This window comes from Sphaerodactylus townsendi, linkage group LG02 (assembly GCF_021028975.2).
Source record: "Sphaerodactylus townsendi isolate TG3544 linkage group LG02, MPM_Stown_v2.3, whole genome shotgun sequence".
Lineage (NCBI taxonomy): Eukaryota > Metazoa > Chordata > Lepidosauria > Squamata > Sphaerodactylidae > Sphaerodactylus > Sphaerodactylus townsendi.
The window spans coordinates 81,928,775-81,949,926 of record NC_059426.1 but is presented as its reverse complement, the minus strand read 5'-3'; the positions used below and the strand labels follow the sequence as shown (position 1 = coordinate 81,949,926).

Genomic DNA, 21,152 nt, shown 5'->3' with positions numbered 1-21,152 from the left:
TGATGAGAGATAATGGCAAAAATTGCAAAAATTGATTAGATTGTATGTATGTATGTATGTATGTATGTATGTATGTATGTATGTATGTATGTATGTATGTATGTATTTATTGTATTTGTATACCGCCCTCCCCGAAGGCTCAGGGCGGTTTCCAACAAAATAAAAATTTAAAACATCATATATATAAGTTAATTAAAATACATAAAATACATAAAATATTAAACTAGAGATGGCTTCAGCTATTCTATTCCCCCTTTTATGAACCCACGGGAGGCCAGATGTTTGCTTTCTTTTATCTGCTGTTGATAGTTATCATCCCGGGCTGGGCCAAACGCCTGGCGGAACAGGTCCATGCTTTTTATTGCAGGCCCCATGGAAACTTTGTAAATCCCGGGCAGGGCCCTGATCTCACCTGGAAGCCTTGTTCCACCAGGTAGGCCAGAGCCAAAAGCCCTGGTCTCCTTGTAGAGGCGCTTTCAGCCGGATCGCCTTTGGGGCCAGGGATTACCAGTAGGTCCGGGCTTCTGATGAACGGTGTTGAGGGGCTCTTAGAAGGGCGAGCATAGGGAGAGACGGTCCCTTAGATATGCATGGCCGCGAAATGGCTTTAGAAGGTTACCAAAACCAAAATCCTTTAAACATGACCCGGTACTCGATCGGGTAGCCAGTGCAGTTGGTATAGGACCGAGTAATCCGTCCCTCGCTAAGTTGTTCCCGAAAGGAGTCTGGCTACGCCGGATTCTGTAACGAAGTTTCAGTTTCTGGATCCGCATGGCCAAAGCGTAAGCCCGCTGTAGAGATGAGTTACAGTAGTCTAATTCCAGAGGTGCGACCCCGGCATGGATCACAGTGGCCAGATCAGAACGGGAGAGATACAGGGCCAGCTCGTCGCGCTCGCCGCAGATGGTAAAGCTGCCTGGTGCCGTCCATTGGGTGACCTGGACCACCAATGATAGAGATGGATCCAGAGTCACCCCCAGGCTCTTGGCGGACGAAGTTAGTTTTAACGTCTCGCCAAGAAGGGTAGGCAGGCCAAAGGCCACCGGACACTCCCGTCCCAGCCACAGGACCTCCGGCTCTAGTGTGGATTCAACTTCAAAACACCGGTAATTTTGCACTCAACCAAACCAGCCACTGGAGCAGTTCAAGACAACGCTGGAGAGCATCAGGGGCGGAGGTCGGGCTGCCCTCCATTGTGAACAAGAGCTGGGTGTCATCAGCGTATTGGTGACACCGCAGCCCAAAACTCCGAACTAGACTCGCCAGGGGGTGCATGTAGATATTAAAAAGCATCGGGGAGAGTATCGCTCCTTGCTTAGCTAATCAAAACAAGCTTTCCATTTCCTCAAACTAATTATCAGATGAAATGTCAAAGATCTTCTCATGAGCAATTCCATGAAATTTGAATTTCAATCCTTGAAGTTGGAATGAAGATTTTTTTTCCCTGTAAGTATTTGGCTTGCTTCTTCTTTTGTATTTTATGATTTTTATAATTGCATTTTATCAATATTATTAGCTGCTCTGAGCCCTCTTCAGCAGGAAGAGCAGGATAACAACAACAACAACAACAACAACAACAACAATAAAAGACCACAGAAAATGAAGAAGCAAAAATACTCTGAGATTTTATAACACAAACAGACAAACACCTGGCACATAACACCCCAGACATAACAGTGGTAGGGAAAAATATGTTTGGATCATAGATATTGCAGTACCAGTTGACAGCTGGGTAGAGGACAAAGAGCTGGAAAAGATCACAAAATACAAGGACCTACAAATTGAAGTCGAATGACTGTGGCGAAAAAGAACAACAGTAATCCCAATAGTAGTTGGTGCTCTAGGAGGAATCCCAAGAAACCTTGAAAAGCATCTGAAAAGCCTAAACTTGGACAGAACATCAGTCCACATGCTGCAGAAAGCAGCACTTCTAGGAACTGCACACATTCTACGCAAATACCTCTGGTATCCAAGGTCCTTGGGAAGGACTTGATATTCAGAGACAAATTCCAGACATTTGTGCTGTGTTGTTATGTGCATATAATAATAATACATATAATAAATATAATAATAATGTAGTCAGCAGAGAACACACCCAGAGAGTAATAAAAAATGAAATCTAAATTAAATGGTGGGAATGCTATCAAGGCCATCAACATATACATCATCAGGTACACTGCGGGAATCATCAACAGGACACAGGCTGACTTGGATGCATTGGATAGAAAAACTTGGAAGCTTATGACAATGCACCATGCCTTACACTCACGCAGTTATACTGATAGACTGTACCTTCCCTGGAGATCTGGTTGCAGAGGCTTACTGCAAGTAAAGAAAACAGTAAAGAAAACTGCAAGTAAAGTAGACAAGAAACATGCATTGGCCAATAATGTGAATGAAAGTCAAGAACAGGCATTGATTGAAGTGAAGAACAGACATTTGCTGAAGATACAGAAAACCAAACAAGAATATAGAAAAAATGTGATTAAAATGAGGACTGAAAGCTGGCACAATAAAGCACGAGCCAATTTCTGGAGAAGATCAAGGGCAATGTAGACAATGAAAAGACCTGGCTGTGATTAACAACTGGAACTCTGAAAAAGAAAACTGAATCTCTGATTTTAGTCACTCACGAGCAAGCCATTAGAACAAATTCGATCAAGGCCAGAACGGAAAAATCTTCGGATGATGCAAAATGCAGACTGTGCAAAGAAACTGACAAAACTGAAGATCATGTCTTCAGCTGCTACAAAAAGATCACCCAGACTGAGTACAAACAGAGGCACAACTCAGTGGCCAAGATGATTCACTGGAATTTATGCAAGAATTACAACATAAGGCATCTAAAAACTGGTGGGAACATTGTCCAGAGAAAGTAACTGAAAATGAGAAGGTCAAGAACCTGGGGGCTTTCGAATCCAAATGGACCAAGTGCTGGCATCACAGATCAAAGACAAGAAAGTGACCATCATCGACACAGCAAATACCTGGTGACAGCAGAGTCATTGAAAACGAACATGAGAAGGTCACTAATACCATGATTTGAAAATCAAGACTCAGCGACTGGCACAAACCAGATGAAGTCATCACAGTGGTAATTGGCACCCCAGGCACCATTACAAAAACACTAGGACAGCACTTGAAACATCTTCAAATCAACATAATCCATATCTGTAAGATTCAGACAGCAGCCCTGTTGGGATCTGAGTGAATACTATGCTGATACATTACAGCTTCCTAGGTCTCTAGGTGAAGCTTGAATTGTAATGGTCAACAACCAGATAAACTGGCAGCTGTGATATTAAATAATAGTAATAATAATGGGGTTCTGCTAGGATGGTACATTTGCATGGGGATGTGTGGAGACTCATTCCAACAAATACACTGACACATACTTGTTGGAAAAGAAGTCGGCCGCAGCCCAAATTTATTTAACATATATCCAAAAACATTGAAGCTGGGCGTGTTAGCATAACAGAGTTAATACCCTGGTTCCCCAGGCAGCAAACCCGCTGATCCTGGCTATAGGGCAGCTCCCAGCTGACCCCTTCTTTTTAGGCCCTTCGACAGAACCCCTGTCCGCACATCCCCCTCCGAGGGAACTGGAACAGAGAGGAAAGTTACTAGGTGCCACATGGACGCGCAGAAACCCACTGTGTGACACCCTCCCTTGCTGGGCAGCTTAGCCTCTTTGGCACGCCCCAAGGCTTTGTCTTCAAGAGCTCTTATCGCCACCATCGACTCCTTTGCATATGGAGGCCCCCCCCATGGGAAGGCATCCGCATGCAAGCTACTGCCGTCTTCCTGCAAAAAATAGGTGGGATGTGCTCTTTATGCTCCAAACCGCCCAGTGCAACTGGCGCATACAATATACAACACAATAAAGAACCCCACTAATCCTTCAAACTGGCAGTGAAGGGAGGGCCTTTGAAACCAGCCAGCCTCCAAAGAGGCCGGTTCCAGCCGCCACCGCCTTTTATAGGCTGCTTGAAAGCGGTCTCCCTGTCACGCAAGGCTTCAGGCACCCGCCAATCGCGATTGTTCCCGGCTGGCCGGGCGGGAATAATACCTTCCATTCGCTCCTCCCCTGACGCTAATTGCGCCTCCGGCTGGAAGCCTCGGGCTGATTTGTATGGGGATGTGTGGAGACTCATTCCATAAACAAATACACTGACACATACTTGTTGAAAAGAAGTCAGCCGCTGAAATTCCAAATTTATTAATAACATATATCCAAAAGACATTGAAGCTATGGGCGAAAGCATAACAGAGTTAGCTAATATCCTGGCCCCCAGGCAGCAAAACCGCTGATCCTGGTTATAGGGCAGCCCCAGCTGACCCCCCTAGGCCTTCTTCGACAGAACCCCTGTCCGCACATCCCCCCCGAGGGAACTGGAACAGGAAGTTACTAGGTGCCGCTACATGGACGCAAACCCAATTTAGACACTCCTCCTCAAAAGCCGGGCAGCGAAGCTCTTGGGCACGCCCCCCCAAGGCTTCGTCTTCAAGAGCTCTATTCGCCACCACGGACTCCTCATATGGAGGCGTTCCTTATGGAAGTTGTCCGCATGCAAGCTACTGCCTTCCCAAAATAGGATGTGCTCTTATGCCCAAAACCGCCACCGAAGTTGTTAAAACCAACAGCTTCCTCGCCCCAGCTTGCAGCAGCAGCCCAGAGTCATTGCAGCTCAGTGCTGCAAGCCGCGTTTAAAGCCACTGCGTAACAGAGCTAACATCAGATCGCCATTTTGCTCAGTGCGCGGTCGTGAAGTCACTGCAAACAGAGCAGCCTCAGTTTCCCTCGCAGTGCATGCCGCAGCCATTGCAGTAAACAGAGCAGCTCAGTGCATGCTGTGAAGCCACACTGCAACAGAGCATATCAGGAAGCATAACCGAACATCATTTCACCAGATGTCCTTGATCGCCAATCTGCTGATAAGTGTAATTTATCGGGATAAAGCACAGCCGCGACCGAAATATAGGATTATATCACTATATGGGGAATAACGTCCCCTATATCTCTGTACAACCCGGCTGCGGGTCGACAAGCCTTAACTCTTGGCTTTGTTTTTCTCCTGGTGGGAGGCAACTACATCCTCCAATTCCTTCTGTTCCAATAAGCACCGACTCGGCTACAGCTTGTTCCTGTGATCGCCTTTACAATGTAGCCAGCTCAGGTCAGGCTCCTCGGAGGATCCTCTCCAAGTCCTCCTCGGGTTTCTAGTAAGCACCCACCAAACAGCTTGGTTTTTTTGCATCGCATAACGCTGCAAGGTAGTCAGGTCAGTCTCCATGAGGATCTGCAAGGCCACCTCTTCAAGCCAGGGAATGCCATTCTCCCATCACCTGTAGTGCATAACTCACCATCAGTGGAAGCCGAATTCGAAGGACGGAATCCCGCAACCCAGGGGAGTAGGGAAACCACCCCATGGACTTCGCTAAGCCGCGATCCACCAGCCCAGGACACAACGCTGCAGGCCCACTACCAGCCAAACTTCCAGTAAACGACGCCGCCACCAGAACTTATAAAGAGAAACAGAGTTTTACAACAAAAAGGAAGAGTGTCAGATTCCAGATCGGCTAGTCGGGTGAAAAAATAAAGATTTCGAGCAGCCTCCAGCCCATGACCAAGTCTGTGTAGCCTTGAGTCTAGTCTGGCCCATGCCAGGCCCTTTTGGAGAGGGTGGAGGCTGTCGCTCCCCAATCCCAGAAGAAGTGGGAACCAAAATGTTCTGCAGGAAGACCCAGAAATCATAAGCAACCCTAAGTACAGTACAACTGTGAATTGATACCGCTGGACATTCGCCGATGGAAGTCATGTGAGCCACTGCTGGGTTGGCCCAAATGCTGCTCGGTATTTAGCGGATGAATGCAAATGCAAAACAGGAAAAGTGGATTCCTGTAACCATGAGTGGTGATACATTTGTAGGTAGTGTGGCAAGGGCCTTAGGCGAATAATGGACCTCTTCCTCGTTCTCTGCCCAACAAATTGGCCTGTACCATTGAAGCTAGCAACAATTTAATTCGTGAGCCCAAAGGCTTCTGGAGAAAAGGTGAATATACGCTTTGTTCCTTTGCCAAAAGACATGTCAATGACTCCCGTATCAACCATGCGTACATGTCGCACCCTCTTTGAAAGGCTTAAGGGGTTGATGATTTGGTGAACGGGCAACAATGTTCATTAAAGTACCGAAAACCATTTTAGCCCGAAACCCGGCGGCCAGTGCAGCATTCTTAGGAGCCCCTTTGTAATGGGCTGCCTATGGTCTTGTGGCCTAGGTGTGGGAATGGTTCTGCTGTCCCATCTCCGCATGGTCCTTCGGGGCGTTCGAGCCGGGAATGGTAAGTGGTCTCAGGGCTTGATGCAAGTGTTTGGCAAAATGTATCCCGCACTCCGGCCCAGTTTTCGGCCATTGACTTAAAACTAGGGCTCTTTCCTGCTTAGCGCAGTTTGAGCACCTAGACGATCAAGCCAGAGAGTCTTTGTGCTAGGGCCTTCACCGTAACTTAGGGCTGAAAGTGCCCGAACACCATGGCTGCCCATATGATGCCAGGCATAACCCTTTTTTTTTGGCAATGGAGCTGCAGATGCAGCTCTCTTGAAATCGTAAACCCACCAGCCTCGTGATGCAACCTAATGTTCTTCCGGAGCAGGGAAAGAGGTGATGATGATTCCATTAGCTGTGGGAGCCCTCTGGCCAGCTGTGGTTCATTATTTACAGCTGCAGCAGCACATCCCGGCCGCGAAACCATGTAATCAGCCAGGGCTTTAATTCGATGTGAATCCCTGCCGAGGTTCTCACTCCCCTGGATCGAAGAGGCAAAACCAACCAGCTTTGGATCTGAAGTCCACCGATCCACACTCCAGCTGGCTGGTCTTCGATGAGACTAGGTAGAGAAAATAGAGAGAATTGAGGCTGACCATTCACCTTGTGGCAACTGACTATATCCCCTGGCTGACTGCATAAATTTGGATCTGGGGTGACTGTCATCTCTGTCACGCTGCCCCAGCAGCACCTTTATGTAGGAGGAACTTTCATCGAAAAAAAAGGCCCCGTGATAAAATCGCCCAAGCCATCGCTTAAGAGTAATAGCACAGAACCAGGACCAGGATCGAATTTAAGTATAAGCAGGATCAATACTTTTATCCTGGAGTCTACTCTTTAAACAGCCGGGTGCTGTTGGGAGTGAAGAGAGTTACTGGGATCATATTCCATATTTTAAATTGATTAATTTTTTTGGCTGTTAAGGTCAGGAAGGATTATTGTTGCTCTAGCACTTTCCTCATTTGAATAAGCCGCGTGAAGGCGCAATAAAATCAAACAAAATCTTACCATCTAAACAGAGGGGAAACCCATCATCCCCGTGAAAGTGCCTGATATATAGCCGGCCACTGAGCTGGGACCACAGCTGCCTCATTGACTGGGCATGAAGACTCCTGGCGGTGCAAGTTTAACCCAGGTCAGCTCAGGATTCAAGGCCCACCTCCTCTTTGCAGATGTGGTTTGCCCCTTGCCAGCCATCATGTCACCGCGGCACTTTAAGCAGAGCCATAGTGTGTGACTGGCCCCGGTCATCCAGCAAGCTTCCTTTGGTGCCAGTAGGGATTTTCATGTGGTAATCCTGCAGGTTCTGTAGCCCCATACCTGAAACCTTGAACCCATGCACTGTTGGCAATATCCGCGGCTGATACCTGGAAAAAACTACAGCCTTTAAAAGTTGAAAATGCCAATTAGTCTCGCCACATTAACGGTACACACCACTCCTGGGCTAAGTGCCCAACCCTTACTAAAGTGGCCTGGATTGTCTGACAACTGGCCCATGCCAAGTTAGGGCTCTGATATGGTATTATTTTGTGGTGCCATAGTGAACACTGATGGTCGGAAGTCGTGATGGGAGCATCACCCATGGATTTTGGTAAACTGGGGCCTAAAGGCCCTTTTAAAGTGTTACAATTCTGCTTTGCAAATTTGGGTGTTCTAATGGGAAAGCGCGCTTCCATGACAACTTGAATTCAAGTTTCTCCATAAACAACACACTTGTCCTATAAATCCAAGACTCCGCGCATGAAATCCAGTGAAAACACATTTCCCCACAACTCTGTTATAAAACCTAGAGTGTCGCTTAGTAGGCAATTTCAGAGGGATGATCACTTCCGATGCTGGGATTTCTGCATGGTATAAATGCCTTACATTGAACCATATATAACTGGCTTAATTCAGCAAGGAATCTGCTCCAACCAGAAATCAGCCCCTAGCAATTAACTCCCAGCTCTGGACAAGCCAGTTTTCGGGCTTAAATTATCCATTTCCAGAATAAATGTGAATCTCCCAATGCCACATCATCAAGGCAATCGCGGAAGTCCTTTTTTGCTCCACCACTCTCAGTTATAAAAAACTGCTTGAATTACAGTCCCTTTATCAACTTCTACTCTGCTCAGCATAGTGGCAGCTTCTGGTTACTCTTCTGCATATATTCAAAGGGAAGAGACTTACCTACCTTTGTGACAGGTAGAAAAGAAGTGGGCAAAGGGGCAATCAACTGCTGAACCTCCCTTTTATCATCAGGATGCTTAGAAAGGCTTTGATAACATACTTTTCAAAGCAGGTATGATCATGATGCATGGGCTGCCTCTATATGGCATTTCAAAACCTAAAAATGACTAAACCCCCCCCTACAAATCCTAAGCCTGGCCTACATTAATATCTGATTTCCTTCCAAGTGTTGGGGGTGATAGGGTTGCCATCTCCAGGTTGGAAAATTCCCGTAAATTGAGTTGGGGAGAGGGAGGACTAAATGGGTTCTAACGCCATTACAGCATCCACCCTCCAAAGCAGCTGCTTACTTTTATATAGTGTAGAGGATTAGCTATAATTCCCCGAGAAGCTCCAGGCCATAGCTTGGGACTGGCTTTTGGTGGGGGAGAGTGGAGGCCTGATTTCCAGTATGAAAGCATTATTTAAGCCTCCCCCCCAGCTCAGGCAGAGCAGGAATCAAAACCCGTTCTCCCAATTACCATGCACTTTTACCAATTGGCTACACCATGCTGGATCTCTCCATCTGTAATTGCAATCCAGGTCATCCAGAAAAAATTACAGCCGCACCTGCGTTTTAACCACTACACCCTGCTGGATCTCTCAACTGCTATTATTTGAATCTGGATCATCTTAGAAAATTACAGCGACCTGCTCTTAAACCTTTACACCACGCTTTCGATCTCTATCCGCATATTTGAATCTGGATCATTCGGAAAATAACAGTGCTTCTGCTCTTAACCATCACTCACACCACGCTGGATCTCTCCATCTGTTATTTTGAATCTGGATAACGGCGTTAAAGGCATGCTGTGCTAAGGCTTTTGCTAAGGCGTCCCGCCTTCATCCCCTCGGGCAGTAATACTTCAGCCTTAACGGGTCGCGAAAAACACATGCCGCTACGTCTGCCCACAACGAGGGCCCCATCACTGCCATTTTTTTTTCGGTGCCGCCATGGCGCCGCATCGCATCAGCCCATCAAAAGTGTAATCCCCGGCCCCGGTGTCCAACCCACTCATGCGCACTCAGGCCAAAGTGAGTGTAGAGGGGTGGCGGCGCCCGGGTAAGCCTGGCGCTTCTTCGCGTTTCACATAAAAAACGCTGCACCGAATCTCTCTGGCAGATTGGACGCCGCCATTCGAGGGAGGCTGGAAGACCCGCTTCCCTGCCAGCGTTGACGCAGGGAGTGGCATGTCGGAGGATGTGGCAATCACAAGCTTCCAAAATGAGGGATCCCAGAACCCACGCCTGCCCGGGAGTAAGCAACAAAACACGCCCCCTGAAACCTCCTCGCTGTGGAAGAACAACAGGGCGAAGGGGGGGGTTCCCGGTTGAGGAGCTCCTTGGAGTGCTCAATGAAGGCCGAAGTCAACTCACTCTGCTGGAGGCCGCCAGGAGAGTCAGCTTTGTGCCGCTAAAAGCGCTCTCCCTTTGGAAGAACAGGGCTGGAAGGGGGGGTGGGGCCTTTGAGTGAGGATCGGATGTTCTCAGCTAACCCTAATGCTCGTAGTCCTCGGCTGATTGAATCCATCTCTCCTCGCCAAACCGAGGCATGAGGGAAGGTCCCAAGAATCGGGAGAACAATCATCATCCCATTATCTAGTTGGCTGAAGAGAGGGGAGGTTCCTTGGCGTGAAATGAGGGGCCAGCGGTAACTCGGGCCGAATGGAGGCAGGAGGAGAAATCGCACCAAAAGGGGCTGAGGGGGGGTGGGTGAAGGGGTTCCCGCCTAAGGCAATAAGTCACTCCCGCCTCCTAACGAGGGCCGCTTAGGGAGAATGTAGGAACGGCCCTCCCTTTTAAAGCAGCCGGCCTCGAAGCGATTAAAGTTAGCGAAAACCGGGCACCAGAGCAGGGAATTTTAACGAGGCTGGCAAGAGAAAGCGCGAGCACAAATGCTTATCTTTCTCAAAGCAGCCGCCACAAACCCTTCTCTCTTGAAAGCAGCCAGCCCTCGAAGAGGCCGGTTCTCGCCAACGACGCCGCCTTTTATAGGGCTGCTTTGAAGGCTCCTACTTGCCACGCGTCGGCACCCGCCACGCGGATACCGGGCCTCGGCCGCCGGGCGGAATAATAATACTTTCCATTCGCTCTCCCCGACGCTAATTGCTATAGCTTCTCCCGGCTGGAAGCCCTCGGGCGCCGATTTATTGTGTAATATGTGGGGCATAGAACAGAAGACTGCTCCTCCTCCTATTATCTGTGCGATGTAGTTTGGTTTTACTGGATGGGGTTTTTTATTTCAGTTTTTAGTTCTCTGGTAGCTAATGTTAATGGTTGTAAGAGGTGCCTTCCTTGCAAATAAATGATGTTGTTTTGGATCAGCTTGTCTCTGCTGAATGGACCTAAGAACTGTGTGAGTACTCCAGCCCAATTTCTTGTGTAAAGAGAAAACCGCAGAAAACCCCCACTAGGAAGCAAACAGCCTCAAGGCAAGCAGTAAGTGCACAAAAGCCCAATGTGTATTTCTTTCATTCTAGAGGAGAATCCTCTACAGACAGCTTTCTCTAGCCCTGTCTGTTAACAGCTGTTCTCCAAGTATCAATTTTCAGCTGTCAGTTAACTAACCTTAGAACTCCCTGTCAATTAAGTGGTTTGATGACCAGGACAGTTCCTCAGAATGAGGCTGTCTGTCTCAGTTGCATTCTGTGTAAAGTAGCTTCTATCTTCAGAGAGATGTTTTTAAAAATGCAGGCTGGATCTGCAGTAGAAACCAGTTTTGGGGTGGCGGGGGGTGGGGAAGAGATCTCTGCATAACTATACTGATCCCCACATGATATCTAATTGCTTCTGCCAGCCAGCTACCTCTATTGGCTGTCAGTTGTGTGTGTAAAGTACCAACAAGTCGCAGACAACTCCTTTCCTTTTTCAGCTGCACTGCTCTTTGAAAAGTAAAAAATATTCTACAAAACTTTAGAGTATATATCAATATATTCAGCACCCACACACACACACACCCAGTTGCAAGTACTACCTACTGATTTCCCCTGGTTAATTCTCCTCAGATGGTTGTAAGCATCTCCATGATTTGAACTGCACAGTTTGCAATGTACAACCCTTCGTTGGGATGCATTTCTAAACATTTCTAAAGAAAGTCCCATGGAATTATATGAAACATAACTGCAACTACATATGCTTAGCTTAGTGCTTCTTTGATTCGTAGAGAACACCAGACATAACATGGTCATAGGACATGATTAAAGGAAAAGAACTTGCCTTCTGTGAGAGGAGCAACTGGAGTAAGAGCTTAGAGAAGGTGCTGCCAACAGGGAAGTCATGGGTTTTTTTATGCACATGCCTCGCATTTAGTGTACATTCCCTTCAGGCTGGATTCTTGATTATGCACTCATTTTGGCCTCTTTGGAAGTCATCACGCTCTCAGATCAGAGAAGCCCCATGTTATCCAAAACCAGGCAAAGTGCAACTTTTCCTTCCCTTTGCAGGGAAGGGGAAGGCAATTAGTATGTGTTACACTTCCTTCAGGTTTTCCAGCTCCTTCCTGTGTTCCCCGCCCAGCCTCCTGGCCAGGACTGAAAGGGCTGTTTTTTCCTCACACTGCATGTCAAATAATAGTGCAATAGACCTATGAAACTGACATTGTCTATTGTAGTATTGATTGACCCAATATGGTATCACACACATACAAAAAGGGTCACAGGCAACCCCACAGAGAGAGGTTGAGGGAAATAAAAAGAAAGCGGCAGGCAGGCAAAATGGCGGATTGAATTGGGGCAGTTGGGGATGCTTTGCAGAAGGAGACTTCCCATACAAATAGAAAACTGTGAAAAAACCACACTGTGAAGCAGGGGCGTACCTAGGCAAACTGGTGCCCGGGGACAAAACCTGAGTTTGGCACCAGCTCGCACCTCCCACTCCCATCAAACATACACATGGCTCTCTCCCCACCAACTCTTTTCCTAATTTCCTAATCACAACAACCCTATGAGGTAGGTTGTTAGCCTGAGAAACAACTCCAAGCCAGTGCAAGTAAAGCATGTAAATCTCTCACAAATCACCCCCCAGCAAAACATTTACCAAACAAATGTCAAAGCATCATCTCTCACAAAAAACACCTCCAGTGGAATCCACCCCTAAACAGCATCACTTTCAATGGTGCTTAAGCTTAGGGAGGCTCTCTAGATTCTTCTTTTTAAATCTATCTTAAAGGGAGAATCTGGGGTCCCCTCGGTTAAGCTAATAATTGAAAGTGATGCTGTTTGGGGTGTGATTCTCCCCCACCCCTGAAACAGCATCACTTTTGAGGGTTGGAGATTCAGGATGAAACAAATAGCAGATTTGGCTGGAATCTGGGCAAATTTAATAACATTCGACCCAAAAATTGTCCGATTATGTCCTGGCCCAAATATGAACAAATGTGAATGCAATGTATTTTGGGTTTGGGGGGGGTATTTCAAAGTTTCTCGGGTCTGCAGGAGCTGCATTTTTAAAGCTAAGCGGCACCATGATTCTCAGAGCATCATCTAGAAGATTGCCCTGATGATAATACCACCTGAGTTTGGCGAGGTTTGGTTCAGGAGCAGCAGTTAAGGGATTCTTCAAATGGAATGCGCCCCATCCCCCCCCATTGTTTTCAATGGGAGATAACTGAGATAGGGGCTACTCCATTTGAGGGTTGTCCATAACTTTGGTCCCCCCAAAACACTAACTTCACCAAACTTGGGTGGAATTCGTGAAGAATAGTTACCAGAAGGATACCTCTGAGAAAATTTGGTGTCACTAGCTTTAAAAATCCCCATCCCTTCCAGGCACCCCATAGAGAATTTGCTCAAGATTCTTTGTTTTCCAGTGACTGCTCCATTGTAGCTAATGAGGAATTTCTGAGTAGCAGGCTGTACATTTTTTTGAAGATAGGAGGCACTACAGGACATTCACAGGTGGCTCCAGGAAGCTACCTCCTGGTAATAGCATCTGTAGGTTTAGAGACCTTTGCTTCTTGAGGGTCCACTCTTAAGTGCATGGGCCCCAAAAGCTTATTTACTGTTTCCCCGCTTCCTGCACATGAAGCCTGCTGGCTGAGTTCTCCTCAGAACTTCTCAGTGCCCCTCACCCACCCCCCCTCAAAAGCAAGCTCACTTGCAAGCTTGGATGCTATTACTCAAGGTCTCTTTGAGCCACCTTGAAAGTCTGGCTCTAGCCTCTATCTCAAAATGGTCACTGTTCCCTACTTACACTCCAGACATTCCCCAAAATCTGCCAGGCTTTTCAGCAAGTTCTGTGGTGAGAAAAATTATGTGGTGAGACTCACACCAGCAGCCCTGCAGGAAATGCCCCCATCCAGAGCAAGACCCCTACCACAGTGCCTCCCATTGGAAACTCTGTACCACTTACAAGGAGCCATCTGGAGGCACATAACTGAAAGCCCCATTGAAGTCCACATGGTGGGGGAAAGTAATTTTTTCCCACCACAGAACTTCTGCTGAGAGAGCCTGGCAGATTCTTGGGAATGTCTGAGGCTGTAAGCTGGCTGCACACATTTTTTGAAGATAGAGGTGCCAGACTTTCAAGGTGGCTCCAAGAGGCATTGAGTAATAGCATCCAAGCTTGGTGAGCTTTGCTTCTGGAGTTGGGGGGGGGGAGTTGAGAGAGTTCTGAGAGAACCCAGCCCACAGGCTTTTCTCATGTGCAGGAGCAGGGAAACAAAATAAGCCTTTTCAGGGCCCATAGCAAATTGAACCCCCAGAAGCAAAGGTCTCCAAACCTGGATGCTATTACCAGGAGACTCCTCCTGGAGCCACCCTGAAAAGTCTGGTGCCTCTATTTTCTCAAAAAAATGTGCAGCCTGCTTCTACACACTCACAGAAATTCCCTCATTGGCTAACAATGGAGCAAAGTCACTAGTCACTGCAAAACAAAAGAATCTTTAAGTAAAATTTCTTGCAGGGTGCCTGGAGAGGGGTGTATTTTTAAAGCTAATGACACCAAATTTTCAGGGTATCCTCTGTTAACTATTCTTATGATGCCACCCAAGTTTGGTGAAGTTATGTTCAGGGGGACCAAAGTTATGGACCCTCAAATGGGTAGCCCCCATCTCAGTTAGCTCCCATTGAAAACAATGGGGATGGGGGCATTCCATTTGGGCGTCCATAACTTTGCTGCTCCTGAACCAAACCTCGCCAAACTCAGGTGGTATCATCAGGACAGTCTCTAGATGATACCCGGAAATTCTGGTGCCGCTAGCCTTAAAATTGTGCCCCCTGCAGGCCGGAACGTGAAAAAACACTTAAAATTTTAAAAACACACAAACGACCCTGAAATGTTGGCGCCCCCCACGTGACCAAATGGGGGCGCCCGGGGACATAGGGTACCCCCTACCCCTAGGCAGGAACGTCACTGCTGTGAAGCAAACAGCTGCGTCACAAGCACTAAGTGCACAAAGGCTATGGAGTAACCAGAGTGAGGGCTGAATGCTTTGAAATTTAGCGGGGAGATTCTCCTTCCTCTTTCTCCATTTCTCAGAACTATATATATATGCAGATGTTTTCCCAACACCAGCCAAAAAATACATAGGCAGGGAACCCCAACCATTGAAAGCCTCTGGGCACCTTTGGAATTCTGACACAGTGTGGTAGGTGCAACCACAAAATGACTACTGCAGAAGGCAGAGCCAACCACAAAACATCAGGGAGTGAGGTTATATAAAACTCTAATAGTAACTCTTCAACATTTCAGGCAGAAGCTCTGTTTAAGCGGGATATCCTTTCATCTGCATGGTCAATCAGAAATCCTGCTAGGCAAATGCCCACCTAGCACATTCCACTTTTTAAAAGTACTTAGAGGGTGCCAGGGAAGGCACTGGCAGGACTCATGGCTCTCACAGGCACTACGTTAGGTTATCACTTAGAGATTGTAGTTCCCAGAAATAGCTTGTCCCCTTTTCAGTAACTTGGGATTCCTAACTTGCATGTCTGTATGCTAATCATAGGTAAATACAATGAAAGATTCAGTGTTTAGAGGGATTAGAGAACTCTAAATCAAACTGTATATAGTTCATCAAATCAGTGCCCAGTTTTTAACTTCTGGATGCTGTAGACCATTGCAAGTGCCATTTTGACACAATTTATTTTGCTGTTTCTATTACTATTAGTAATTTAGCACCTTCGATCATGTTTAAAGCCACACATACCTCAGTACCATTAGTTATTGCCCAGTAGGCAGCCTGAACAGATGCACAGAACACCACAGCAAAACAGAGGAACCCCTAAGGATGAAAGGAGGCATCATTAGTACATGTACTATTACACCTTAGGCACTGGAGTGTTGTTGTTACTGAGGTTTCCAATATTTGTACTTAGATGCATTTTCATGTAGTTTAAGACAGTAGGTTCAACAGTCAATGAATCTCTGTGGCTTAATACACTGCCACAAAGACAATGCAACCCAAAATCATTTTCTAATCAAATCAGTCACACATCAAGCTATTAACCAATAAAGAATATTATTTTGATATCCCACCTATTGACCAATTAATTGAACAATCAGATTTAAATATTTTCGTTCTGATTATAAAAACCTTAATTTTTGAGATACTGCAAAAAGTGTACAATGATTTATAATTTAATAAGTAAAAGTTACCATTTTTGATAGAAAGGACAACTTGAGCACACTCTTTACCATTTCTGAGTAAACTGACATATAAGAGCTCAAGTGGTTTCAAAGCTAAATGCATGATGCTTCTATTTACAGCCTCACTTCCAGAGTTATGGGGTTGGCCTAAGCAGACTGCAAGTGTCCTAGAAGAAGAAAATTGCCAACATTCCTGAACTATTTATGAACATTTCCTCAGTGGGGGAGAATTGTCGGAAGATGTTTTTTCTGATGGCTCTGTTGAAGCAATGGGGTTGCAGACAGCCTGGGTAAGAGCTTTAATGTAAGGAAATGGGCAGTTGAAACTTTTCATGGCATAAAGTTAACTAACATCACCTTGTAAATATCGGCCCATTGAGTTGTTTTCTTTATGCTGTTGGCAACCCTATGAAGCAAAATAAATCAGGTGGTGTAGAAAAAGGCAGAGCAGCTGAAGGTGAAGCACAACAGGCTAACATGAAAGCAAGATGGGGGCCATAGATAGCTCTGAAACAGGTTAGATGCAAATCACTTATGCCAGAAAGCTTAAAGTCTTGCCCCAGCATTAACTGGGTGTCACCTGAAAGACTAAACAGTTTTACAGATGATAGGGGTGTATTGCCCAGGGGGACATATGGGGTCAAATGTCCCTGGGCTGTGGCCATTTGATCACGTGGGAGGCGGAAAATTGCCCCCACGCCCCTCCTCCTTCTCCCTGGGTCCATACACTTCAAGACCTGGTGCAAAAAACTTTGTTTGGTCATGGTGGGGGAGAGCAGTCGCCCATACAGGGGTGTGTGTGTGGAAAAGTCAGATTTTGCCCCAGGCTACATTTCTCCTATATGTGCCTCTGACAGATGAGGGGATAGTTGAAGTCCTGCCTCTTGGGAAAATGCTGGTGGTGGATGAAAGCCTTCAGGTGGTAACAAATGTGCATGCTCCATCAGCAAAGGTCCTGGCTTTGCTGATGGATTAACAAGATGCTTGGAGAGTCTTGCTGATGAGCTTAAGAGTTCTGGAATCTGGGGTGTTGTGTGGTTTCCGGGCTGTTCTGGAATGTGTTCTTCAGAATTTGCCTTGGGGGATCCTTGTGGTTGCCTAGAAGGGTAGGGATGGTGGCTCAGTTGCACTGCACAGCATCTACTTTGCACACACAACATCCCAGGTTCAATCCGCAGCATCTCCAGGAAGGATCGTGTAGAAGATGATGTAAAAGACCTCAGACTGAGACCCTGGAGAGCTGCTGCCAATCCGATAAGAAAATACTGTCCTTGATGGACCAATGTGTACCTGAAAGGGCGGCTACTCCTTCATTATCAGATTCTAGAACCCTCTTCCTCAATCTTTAGATTTTCTCTCCTCCTGCTTATCTCATAGGATGCTATCAATGCCCTGGTCAAATAAAAAGTGCATTGTCCCAAGAATTTCTTGCCATCAGAAAAGTGGGAATGAATAACAATACAGTTTGGCCTCAACTGGTAATGTTTTAGTTGATTAATGTTTTGATTGTGGCTTGCAGCCCTACAAAGTAGTACTACATTCTGGACATAGTGCTCTCAGCTACTCCCTGATCTTTTCCTAACGTTCCATCTTCTTGACCAGGTCTCTGTATTTCTCCTATTAATTTTCATAGGCTTGAATGGGAGGAAAAGAAAGACTGCAGAAAATAGTCTTTAAAAGACACATATATATGAATACATATATATGAACAGAAAAGTATCCACAAAAATATAGCCTGAAACTAATAAATCCATACCATTTTATTTCCATAACAACACACAAGTAAAATACTAACCATAACGTTGAGACAGAACTGTTTCCTAGGCCTTTCTGAAGTTCAAGCCAAAAAGTACCTTTCCCATTGACATAGGTAAGCTGTTCTATTCCATTGGTCTGGTGACTGCAAAAACCTAACTTTGGATGGCAGCTGAATGAACAGATGTGTGATATGATACCAATTCCAGCCTTCATTTTTATTTCCAGTCTTGTCTCAGAGCATCCTTTTCTTTGACGTTCCTTCAGAAGCTGTTTGGACTGGACAGAGCTGGAGGATGAGGGTTCTCTGGCTATAGTCACATGTCAAGGAGTCACTATTTTGCATTTATCATCACTACAAATGCAAAGGCAATGCCAATGCTGTATGGGAATGTTCAGGCATTTTATCAGCCATTCTGTTCCCTACACCTTCCCCCACTTTAGGCTTTTAAAAAATGGTACCAATATGTTTCCCTAGGTCTTTGGTTGAGGCCACCCTTGAGTTCACCTAAACCAACAACAGCTGGTCTTCCTTCCCCTGCACACTTCCAACCTGTGCACCCCTTTCCCCTTCCCCCTCCTGACAAATAGGGACTAACAGATGTCAGGATAGTTTTTTGGATAGATGCCTTAAATAGTACGCCATTATAAGTATCAAATTTTAAATGCGAATTCTGTTTTAACTTAATGACTGTGTTTTAACTCTATTGTAAGTACCCTGAGCCCAGCCGTGGCTGGGAATGGGCAAAGAATAAATCCAACAAATAAATAAAGTATGCTGTTAATACCCTTGGAAAGCCTTGTGATTACATTGCAGAGGGAATGGGAGCTACAAGAGGCTACCAGAAGGGAAATGGCACTGATGCGGATAGGACCTTTGAAAATGTACACTTTCCCATCCAGATGGCATGGTAATGTTCCTGGGCAGCTCTCTTCCCAGAATGATTGAAATAAAGCAGGTTTTGCTAAGAAAAAATCTCCATGTGGAAGCAGTCTCTCTTACACTTGGCTTCCTCAAAGTGATTTGGATCTTGGTAGGATGTGGGCATTATTCACACATTGTTTAGTAAATGTGTGACCTCCTGAGCACACATGGTCAGATAGATCAATCTCAAACTATCCATAGAAAAAGAACAAGTTTAAACCTATCTCTGCATATGACATTTTCAACACTGCAACTTTGAGCACATAGGCAGATGGATTTTCTTATTGGCAAAGAGGGCGCTTAATTGATGTGAACGCAGGCAGCTTGAGAAAGAGTTCTCAGGTATAATGTAAGGCAGGCTGAAGGAAGCTCCTATGCCATTAACAACACCTGACACATCACTGCCAACTACACCTCTGGGAGCACTAAAGCAAACACAGCTTGCTTTAAACATCTGCCAAGGAAGGCACTTTGTCAGCAGTCAGACACTGTGGGTTTTAATTTTTAATCACTGAACTAGAACTGGCTTTTCATACCGCATAATTCTGCTGAAAAGATTCCAAATTGTCTAGAAGCATGTTGAATAATGAGAATGGTTGCTGATTTCTAAAAATTTACTATCCCTTCAGAGTCTAGGTAGGAAGACCATTTTTTTTAAAAAAACCATTTCCTTTTATAACCCCCTGCTCACTACAGACATATAAAAGCTAACATACTTTAGAACATGGTTCAGATCCAGGCCTCTCAACAGCGTGCTTCCTTTCTAGCTTGAAATTACACTTTATATCATTGTGAGGTGACAAGTTCCTGAAAACCTGCCTGGGGAAATATGTAACTAGCAGTCCCATCCATAGCAGAGTTACATCCTTCTAAGTCAATTGAACCCTGAATGCTCACAGGGAGTGGAAGAGAGCTGTGCTGACATGTTTGCCCCCTCTGCTGGTGCAAGAGGTACTCCTGTTGGAGAGGGGGCATAGATGCCAGCTCCAAGCTGCCCCTCAGCTTCACAGCGGTGAAACTTGGAAGTCTGGGCCACCATGCTGGCATCTGCACCAATGCTGGTGGTGGGGGGTAGTATTCCCAGGGATGGAACCAGTCAGCTTCCACCCGTAAATGCCATGGCCTGGGACTCAGAGTAATGCCACCCTTTCAATGACATAGTTCCATTAAACCATTTGGACAGTTTCCAGGTCTTGGGGATTTCCCCCCTTCTACCTGCCTTTCCTTGCTGCCTGGAAGCTTTCTGGAGGTGGAGCAGTGGCAGCGCCATCTCTGGGAACTGGACTGGGCTGTTAGACTCATTGAAATCAATGGGATTTACCTGTACATGACTATGGGCTAGAATGTGAGCTAATTGTGCTTACTGAAGTCTCACAAGAACAGTATCAATCATGCTGCTGTTTGTAGAATATTAAGGTGTCTTAAATTCAAAGTTAGTCTTGTAGGGATGGTTTGAAATTAAAATTTGCATCTGGCTAAATCACTCCCCCCCCCCCAATGTTGGGCTCATAGATGCCATTGCACCCACTGGCACCTTTCCTGGCATCTGCCAATTGTTTTTAGAAAGTAGCCAATGCCAGGGGTAGGGTTGGTCAATACCAGCCAGATTCGTTCGAATTCGGATTCGGCCCAAATTCGGATCAATGGGTTCGGATTGGCCGAATTCCGAACCTTGCAGATTCGGACTGGGCCGAATCTGTGGGAAAATCCGGGAATTTTGGGTGTTTTTTATTTTTGGGTGTTTTTTCACGTTCCGGCCAGCAGGGGGTGCCCCTATCCCCATTGTTTCCAATGGGAACTAAGGAGATTGGGGCTACCCTTTTGAAGGTCCATAACTTTGGCCCCCCTGATCCAAACTTCACCAAACATGGGGGGTAGCATAAGGACAGTCTCCTGATGATACCCTGAAATGTTGGTGCCAATATGTCAAAAATGTGCCCCCTGAAGGCACCCCCTGAAATTTGTCCAAGATTCTTTGTTCTACATTTACACAATCCATTGCTGTCAATGGGGAATTTCTGGGGGTGCCTGCAGGGGGTGCATTCTTAAGGCTAGCAGCACCAAATCTTCAGGGTATCACCTGGAGACACTCCTGATGACACCCCCAAGTTTGGTGAAGTTTGGATCAGGGGGACCAAAGTTATGGACCCTCAAAGGGGGTGCCCCATCCGCCATTGTTTCCAATGGGAGCTAATAGGAGATGTGGCGACACCTTTGAGGGTCCATAACTTTGGCCCCCCTGATCCAAACTTCACCAAACCTGGGTAGTATCATCAGGAGAGTCTCCAGATGATACCCTGAAAGTTTGGTGCTGCTAGCTTTAAAAATTCTGGTTTGTGTTTTTCACCACTCAC

General features: G+C 46.1%; 1 protein-coding gene across 3 annotated transcripts in view; it reads right to left on the bottom strand.

Annotated features, from left to right (window-relative positions):
* Window positions 1–21,152, bottom strand: part of TSPAN32 (tetraspanin 32) — a 56,176-nt gene that overhangs the window by 23,659 nt on the left and 11,365 nt on the right. For all 3 annotated transcript variants that reach the window (XR_007243627.1, XM_048486014.1, XM_048486016.1), the window contains exon 4: window positions 15,679–15,753. Coding sequence is in view for 2 of the 3 variants with exons in the window: in XM_048486014.1 (XP_048341971.1) it covers window positions 15,679–15,753 (75 nt within the window). In the remaining variant the exon portion in view is untranslated. The remainder of the gene's footprint in view (window positions 1–15,678; window positions 15,754–21,152) is intronic.